This window comes from Arachis ipaensis, chromosome B08 (assembly GCF_000816755.2).
Source record: "Arachis ipaensis cultivar K30076 chromosome B08, Araip1.1, whole genome shotgun sequence".
NCBI classification, from domain to species: Eukaryota; Viridiplantae; Streptophyta; class Magnoliopsida; order Fabales; family Fabaceae; genus Arachis; species Arachis ipaensis.
This window is the reverse complement of record NC_029792.2, coordinates 128,135,015-128,144,139: the sequence shown is the minus strand read 5'-3', so window position 1 is coordinate 128,144,139 and position 9,125 is coordinate 128,135,015. Positions and strand designations below refer to the sequence as shown.

At 35.0% G+C, this 9,125-nt stretch overlaps 1 protein-coding gene and 1 pseudogene across 1 annotated transcript; both read left to right on the top strand.

Annotated features, from left to right (window-relative positions):
* Positions 2,015-5,805, top strand: LOC107613308 (transcription initiation factor IIA large subunit). Its single transcript, XM_016315254.2, has 11 exons — positions 2,015-2,355; positions 2,557-2,715; positions 2,809-2,944; positions 3,090-3,140; positions 3,213-3,271; positions 3,487-3,615; positions 4,060-4,203; positions 4,867-4,930; positions 5,008-5,183; positions 5,309-5,392; positions 5,487-5,805. The coding sequence occupies exons 1-11, from the start codon at positions 2,224-2,226 to the stop codon at positions 5,508-5,510; spliced, it is 1,158 nt and encodes a 385-aa protein (XP_016170740.1). The 5' UTR covers positions 2,015-2,223; the 3' UTR covers positions 5,511-5,805.
* LOC107611770 lies at positions 7,961-8,882 on the top strand (annotated as a pseudogene).

Sequence of the window (9,125 nt, the reverse complement as noted above, 5' to 3'; positions counted from 1 at the left end):
TTTGTATCCTATGTAAAAAATTAATAATTACTATTAATCCATATAGAATAATATTTAAAATAATTATTCTTTTTTTTCCAAAGTGAAAGTAATTGCATTACTTTAAGAAAGTGATACAAAGTTCTATATGAGACTAAAAAAATAGTAGAGGTTCTTCCAATTGAAGCAATAAGTGGCTACGCTAATAACCAATAAACTAAAAAAAAGAAATATATTAGGAAATTAAGAAACTTGTCTTCTATTCATCTCCTAGCAAATCTTTCTTGTTGAGTTCGAAATCTGTTGGATAGGAATTTTCTCATTTTCAAACACCTCTTTATTATATGCTTTTCATAATGCCCAACAAAAGCAACAAAGATGTTGAGGGCGTCCTCATCTTCTCTCCCACTTCCAGCACTTAATAGTACTTGGATCCACCACTACACAAAGGGAGAAACACTTTAATTTGCAATAGCGGCACCAGCTTCAAATTTACTGCTCCCCGTACCTCCTGAGTAGGACTGCACCATCGAAGGCTGTGGATGATGGTTTTCGGAGCTAATCTACATCTGGGACACAAAGGTGGAGTCGACTGGAAACGCTGGTGGATGAGCCTCAGTACAGGTAATCTTTCATGCACAGCTCTCCACAAAAATTTTTTTTTATCTTTGTTAGTATCTGTAAGCCTTAATTTTTTTTCTAAATTCTTGGATTTTGCATGATTGCAGGTAGTTGATTGATCGGCTCATGCGCAAAGCCATACGCCACCACATATCCTGACGCCACATCATATTGCTTCTTCGAGTTCAAGACCCAAATCAGAGAGTCCTTGCCGTTATTATTCAGCTCTATGGAGAGGATGCAGGTACTTAGTTCAAGAAAAAAGATTAAATCGATAAGCTCTCTGTTCCATCTTCTTCCTGTGGTCAGTAAGTCCTTTACTCTATTAATTATTGAAAACATATTGTTGCTAGATTGATTGTTGAGACTGATATGATATGGGTATGGGGACGACAGCCAGCGTTCTTGCCAAACATTAACATCATCTCTTGATCTTATACTCCACAACAATCCTTTTTTCACTATTTTTCTATCTTCTAAGAGACTTTGCTAACCCCAAGAAGGGTTAGTCCCTTTGTCTGCAGTCAAAGAATACTTATATCTAAAATACTGACCCTTTAACATTTTATTAAGTAGTACATTAGAATTAACAGCCAACCTCCAAAACTGTTTTTCAAGCAAAATTAAATTTTGAGCATGCAGGTCTTTTAAACTCAATCTTTCCTCTCTTTTGGATCTTGTCATTTTGTCCCAGCTAATTTATCACATTCTCCTTTCAGTGCCTCTTTAACTCCACCAAAATTGTGTTAAAATCCTATGAATCTCATCTAAAAGTGAATCAATAAACTTAAAACAGGATAGGGTATACACAGGGATTGTTTCTTCAACAGTTATAATCAGGACATGTCTTTCACTTGTTGACAATAATTTCTATTTCAAGATTGTACCTTCTTTTGTATTTTATCTTTGATGATTTTAAATGTAACTTTCTTTTTTAATTTTTGTATAGTTGATAGGAGGCTTAAATATTTATCTTAAGGTGAAAATTTAAGTGCAGTTGACTTCACGTGAAGTGAATAACAGAGAGTCGTTAGATAATTTAACAGATTTGACTAAATTTTCATCTAACAACTCTCAAATCTCAACTATCAACTTCACATAAAATCAACTATACCTGAATTTTCACCTAATCATAAACGTCTATATAGTTAATAATTAATGTGTATATATTACAAAGGTTCAAAATGAATGTAGTTATCAAAGACAGACCCTATATTCTAAATGTATTTTTTACAATTTAAACGCAAGTATAACTGTCAATCTTATTCCCTAATTGATGAATTAACATTCTTTATTTTCCTTGTGAATATCTCAAGTATAGTGAGAAAGGAAAAAAAGATGAAAGAAGGAAACACACATTATTAACACGTGGATCGATGATTAAAAATCGGATGCAAACCTATTTATATTCCTCTCTCTCTCTTTCTTTCTTTTATTCTCTCTCTAAATCTCTCTCTCCTCCGTCTCTTTCTCTCTCTTCGCCGTATCACTCAGCTCCAACTCCACTCTCTCCCCCAAACCCTAGAAACACCGTTCCACTTCCTTTCCAATCGGACCCAATTTCAGAGCACAAGACACTCAATAATATTAATACGCACCTCCCAGCTTCCGCAATTTTCCGTCATGGCGGCCACGGCCACCGTAACCACAAGCCAGGTCTATATCGACGTAATTGAGGACGTCATCGTCAAGGTTCGCGACGAGTTCATCAACAACGCTGGTCCCGGCGAGGAAGTTCTCAAGGAGCTCCAAGCTGTAATCTCATCTTCTCTCCCTTTCTCATTTTGATTCCTTCGTATCATTTTCTTCAGTTACATGAATTAGATTCCTACTTCAATTGATTTTGTTTGCAAGATATTTTGTTTCTGAGCTGGACCTGCTTGATCTAGGGTTAGATCCGATCGGTTATTGGTTTTGCTATTATTTATTTTGTTTATTGTATTTTGATTTGTTTAGTTGTGGGAATCAAAGATGATACAAGCTGGTGTTCTTGTTGCTCCCATAGAAAGGTCCAGTGGAACTAAGACAAACCCCGGTGCAGTTCACGATCTTAATGTGCCGTATGAGGGGAATGAAGAGTATGAAACTCCTACTGCTGAAATGCTTTTTCCACCTGTGAGTCTTAATCATAAGTTTTCACCACTAAGGTTATCCCTTTTATGTGATTTCATGAGTTAATAACTTATGGGCTTTTTTCCGAATGTGCAGACGCCTCTGCAAACTCCAATGCAAACCCCTTTACCAGGAACCGTGGATAACTCTATGTATAACATCCCAACTGGACCGAGCGACTACACTGATTGGCTCCATAATTGTATCACAAAGTTTCGGAAAAATTTCCCCAATTGGTTTTAGTTTCTCAATCACTATTCTCCATTTATTCAGTTGGATCAATACATAGTCATTGGCTGAACCTTGTTATTGAAATCTGCACATGGGTCTTTAATTATCATTACATTGAGATTGTTCTTAAATCTTGCAGCAACAACTGCCTCCCTCTCCCTGGATGAACCAGAGGCCCTCACTTGATGTTAATGTTGGTGAGTCCATTTAAACTTGGGACAAAATTTTAGTGAAACGTCTTTGTGCAATGATGATGTGTATTATTGTAGCTTACGATGATGGACGGGATGAAGCTGGTAGAGGAACTTCTAATCAACCTCTTACACAGGTAAGCAAACCAATGAGGTATTAAGAAGAATTGTTGTTCCCTGCTGTTAAAACTTGAAGGGATCATATGATAGTGTTCTTGTATGAAGCAGCAAATACTCCTGTCTTGTTGCACACATTAAATGGGTGATTTGTTATAGAATGCTAAGTGTGAGCTTATAGAGGTAAAATATGGTCATCTCATTTAGATATTATTTATGCTTGAAAAACACCAAGGAATTCTTCAAAGCGCCCATGGGAAAACGAAAACGCGATGATTTGGCTTCACAATATAACAATGCTGATGGATATATACCTCAGCAGGATGGGGCTGGAGATTCTGCATCTGGATCTTTTGAAGTTGAGGTACATCTTGTTTTCTATTGGCTAGTTTTTTTTTTTTTTTTTTTTTTTTTTTTTTTTTTTTTTAATTCTTGGTGGTTCATCTTGTTTGTAATTACTTCTGCAATAACTAATGATATTGATGTTAATTGTCAATATTTGCCATATTTGTTATTTCTGCTGAATTTGTGATTATTGACTTACCCTGAATGAATCAAAGTTACACTTATGTTTATGACAATTCACAATTTAACTGGGAGTACACTAATCTGTTAGACATTGATCTGCAGTTAATCTGTTGACTATCACTCTACTCTATTATTGTCAAAAGAGCCTGTGTTGTTTTCAGTTTTAAATCTTACCCTCATATAGGTTGAAATTTAAAATCTTTCAAGAGGGGGAAAAATGGTTGAACATTATCTGCAGATACTTATATTTCTGTCATTTTATTAATTTCACATTTTTCAGGTATGCGGAGGCGGAATCTCCATTAATGCACGTCTTATAACTTCTAAAGAGAAAATACCAGCTGATTTAGTGAGGCCAACTTCTAGGATTCCGCAACTTGATGGACCAATTCCTTTTGATGATGATATGATTTCTACTCCTAATGTGAGTAGATATTTTTTTTTCTTTTTATGGGCCTCCTTTCCTTTTGGGGGAAAATGGATACATATCCCTTGAACTTTTGGTCTTTGTTAAATGTTAATATATACCTTAGCTTTCAATTTAGCATTTAATAACTGTGTACAATGTTAAAATAAGGTTACATTCACTTGTTATCTATTTAATTTGTTGGGATTGGGGACTCCTTCATAATCACTTCAGAATTGATCTTTCTGGTAGGTAATAATTAGTAAGGAATTTTGTAGATTACATTTGCACGGTTCTCTTTGATTTATTGTAAATATGAGCTCCTTTTTCCCTGTTCATTATTGCCAAATACAGGACTTCACAGTCTTGAGGAAACATTTAAGCATTTCGAATTCTTAGTGGTTAAATTTTCAATTAAAGGTGGATATTGTAATGTAAGGAACCTGAAGTAGTTGCATATTTGAGAATGATACATATCACACTTGGTGCTACTTTTGGTGGCTGGTAATAGTTAGCCAAATAATTGGTAAGAAATAAGATTGGATTCTGTAATCCTAGTCGATTCTTTATTTGCTTGCAGATTCAATCTTTCTTTGGTAATTCATTTCGTGCTTCATTTAACACTACTCTCACCATGTTTTGTGCAATAATCTGTGCTGGGTTCTGTTGATCCTGTGGCAGATATACAATTATGAAGGAGTGTTGAGTGAAGACTACAACATTGCAAATACACCGGCTCCTCCTGGTATATTTGGAACATGGTTATATAAGTGTTCTATTTTGAAGATATATATTGCTGATGATGTTTTGCCGTTTTATTAGAGATACCAGCAAGCACCCCTGCTCTTGTAGCTCAAAATGAGGCAGCAAATGACAATGAAGATGACGATGATGATGATGAGCCATTAAATGAGAATGACGACGATGATGATTTTGATGATCTGGATCAAGGAGAAGATCAAGATACACATCATCTTGTTTTGGCTCAGTTTGACAAGGTGATACAACCTTCCTCCTTGTGTACATGTTAGATATGAGTGCTGTTGTAATATGATGTAGTTAATGGTTCAAGGTTGTCGAATCCTTTTGCTGAGTAAAAGTCTTATACTTACTATAAATACAGGTGACACGTACCAAGAGCAGGTGGAAATGCACATTGAAGGATGGCATCATGCACATAAATAATAAAGACATTCTCTTCAATAAGGTATGTTGGTCTCAAGGACAAAAAATGGTATTTTTCATCCTTTAATTTCACTTTTTCAAAATGTTACAATGAATTCTACTTTACCCTATTTCAGGCGACAGGGGAATTTGATTTCTGATTGTGTTGGGTGAGTGTTTTCGGGAGGCATGCGCCATTAGTCTCGTCGAGTGTTTTGTAATCTTTCTCTGATTTTAATTATAAAATGGAAGCTTGAGGAGGAGAGAATTCCTTTATACTTTGGAGACTATTGTTTTGATGTTGGCCTGTTTAATATTGTACATAAAGGATGAGCAATTTTCGGCCTTACTTATGGTTAGGTACGTAGATCTTTAGCACTGTATAATTATAACTGGACAATTCAAAAATTGATTTGTATGATAATCATGGAATTATTTAGGCCTGGTTTTGTTTAATAATAGGCAAGACAAGCACGTTTTAGTGTTTAAGAGGAGAAATTAATGACAGTAGCATTGTATGTATTCCGTACCAAAATCCTCATTTAAAACGCCAAATGGGTACTGAAGTAAAAGGAATTTTCCTTTGAATTATATTCCTTTGCAACAGTTGAGGCATTTTTGTAAAGATAGTTACATTCTTTCATAACAGATTGCCTCTTGACTTAAAAGTTAAAACGGTTAAACCTAGAATACATTTTAACAAAGAAATTAGAGTGACATCCCAGCGGGATGATAATTTAATGATGGTATATAGTATATTTTAAAAAATATTATATTATTTAAAAATTAATTAAAAATATTTTATAATTTTTATTTTTTATATTGAAGTTGTATAGAGTTATATCTTCATTTGTTGTTTTTAGTTTTGTATTTGTTTTAATTAACGGATTTAGTTTTTTTATATCGTGTTTGTCTTTTTTATTTTTGGTTGTTGGAGTTGTTTCTTTCTTCTTTCTATTATATGTTCTTGTAGAGACATATTTTTTTCTGAATTATTGACTTGTATGTATTTTCTTATCTTTTTTTTATTTCATCTTTGTATATATGTTTTTCATCTGAAGATGTCTCTTAGATTTGTTTTTTTTTTAATTACTTGATTATTATGTCATCTAGGTGTGATGATATTAGTGTTGATGAAGTTGGTTTCTATAATCAATGAAGAATATAAATGAGCAATATAAATGATGTTGTGAATAAATAAAATTTTTGTTGTATTACCTATTTTATTTGTTGTAATAGGAGTTGAGTTTTGGTATTTTTTTGTTGGGACAAATGTTTTGGTAATAATGTATTGATGAGAGCATAGTTATAGTTAAAATAATTTACTTTGACTTCAAATATAAGTATGACGTATAAATTTTTCAATTAGGATGGTGCTTGAGTGTCATTGTTATCTTGGAGTGTAATTAGATTTTTAGATAGTTGTGTCCAATAATTTTTTTGCTTCTCTATCAAATAGCACAAAAGTTATTGTAGCACTTTGATCTAAAACCTTTAATTTTGAATCTATAATAATTATTGGAGTTAATAGTCAAAATCATCCCTAAAATATACCTCGATTTCCATTTTCGTCCTCGAAAAATAAAATTAATCGAATTCGTCCCCGAAATATGATCAACATGGTCACGTTCGTTCTTCCGTCATCTCCTTCGCTGAGATGGCAAACATTCGCTGATGTGTCCCTTTAACTGCCAACATGGCAGATGCCAAGTAGCACCCTCTTATTACTGACAAGACAAGTCTTTTAAAACAATTCAAATTAGTCCCTAAGTAGATGAACCCTAATCCCAAATTCTTGGAATTACCTAGCTACTTAGAAATGCAGAGCAATGCCGTCCCAACAACTGCACCCTAACCACCGTCTGCAACCGTTCCCCTGTCCGTGTTGCCTTAACCCTCAACCTCGAGTACCTCCGCAACTCCATTGCCGGCTCCATTGCTGCCGTCCACTTCATCCTCCAGCACTCCCTTGCCCTGAGAACATCTTCTTCCATTTCCTTGTCTCTGACTCCAATCTCAATTTCCTCGTTCAATCCACCTTTCCGCAGTTAATAGGACAATTTCCTATGTTCTGTTCCTGAGATGGGGTACAATTTTGTATTCACAGTAAGTATTTTAATGGCTGTTCTTTCATTATACACACAATGAGTTTTTTTACATGGTGGATAAAAATTTTAAAAGGAAAAGTAGAATTGAAATACTCTATATAGAAAGCAAGATACATTTCTAAGATGTATACATTAGATTGATGTGATTATATTCCTCTTCCAGGATGTCGATATCATGTGGTTCAGGGACCCATTTCCTCAGTTTCACCATGATGCAGATTTCCAGATAGCATGCGATCATTTTCATGGGTAGCTCATATGATTTAGAGAATAGACCCAATGACGGGTTTAACTTTGTAAAGTCCAATATTAGATCAATAGAGTTTTACAAATTTTGGTACTCTTTGCAAGAAGTCTATCCGGGATACCATGATCAGGATGTGCTCAATTTCATTAAGGTAGACCCTTTCATCATTGATATAGAACTGGAAATGAGGTTCTTGGATACAGTAAATTTTGGTGGCCTTTGTGAACCAAGCAAATATTTAAATTAAGTTTGTACAATGCATGCAAATTGTTGCTATGGCATGGATAATAAGCTTCACGATCTTAGAATTACTACTTTGATCCCAATATCGTTAGCAACCTGATCTCAACTTCCATCAAGTAACTGCTAAATTACGCCAGAAATTACCTCGCTGACCTCGAAACTTGCATCAACAGAGTCATCTATCTCGATTCTGATTTGGTTGTCGTGGACGACATATCCAAGCTTTGGAGCCCCAGCCTAAGCTCCAGGACCATCTGAACACTCGAGTACTGCCACGCCAACTTCAGCAAGTATTTCATGGCGGCGTTCTAGTCGGACCACCACTGTGGGGACATTTGAGGGGCGCAGGCCCTGCTACTTCAACACGGGATTGATGGTGATGGTGATGGATTTGGTGAGGTGGAGGATAAAAGGGTACACAAAGAGGATAGAGAGGTGGATGGAGGTTTAGAAGAGCGTACTGATCTACGAGCTCGGGTCCTTGCCGCCGTTCCTTCTGGTGTTCGCGGGACACGTGGGCCCATCGAGCACCGGTGGAACCAGCATGAATTGGGAGGTGATAATGCTAAGGAAAGCTGCTGGGACCTCAACGCTAGCCCGGTGAGCCTCCTGCATTTGGGATTAGGGTTCATCTATTTAGGATTAATTTGAATTATTTTAAAAGACTTATCTTGTCAGCAATAAAAGGGTGTTATTTGGCGTTTGCCACGCTGGCAATTAACGAGACACGTCATCAAATGTTTGCCATCTCAGCGAAGTAGATGACGGAAGGACGAACGTGACCCATGTTGGTTATCTTTCGGGGACGAATTCGATTAATTTTATCTTTCGGGGACAAAAATAGAAATCGGGGTATCTTTCAGGGACGATTTTGACTATTAACTCATAATTATTGAGTTAGTAATTTATAATTTGATGAAATTTTGTATGAATAGGTATAATTTGATGAAATTTTTTATAATTTGAATCTATAATATTTTTTTATGTTGTAGCACAAAAATTTTAATTTTTTGTATTTTTTATGGATTTTTCTTTGACATTTATTTATTCTTCTTTTCCTAATGTATACAGTTTTTCAATGACATCTATAATAATAAGAATAAAAATTTTTACAATATTTATTGTATGTGTATATATAATATATTGAATAAGCTATTTTTAATAAGAATAACTTAAAT

What these genes read in the sequence shown, in the direction of transcription:
- LOC107613308 (XM_016315254.2), top strand. Translation starts at nt 2,224, where the DNA reads ATGGCGGCCACGGCCACCGTAACCACAAGCCAGGTCTATATCGACGTA. An exon ending in GTTTCGGAAAAATTTCCCCA is followed by an intron (nt 2,945 to 3,089) that starts ATTGGTTTTAGT and finishes TGCAGCAACAAC; the next exon opens with TGCCTCCCTCTCCCTGGATG. An exon ending in ATATGATTTCTACTCCTAAT is followed by an intron (nt 4,204 to 4,866) that starts GTGAGTAGATAT and finishes ATCCTGTGGCAG; the next exon opens with ATATACAATTATGAAGGAGT.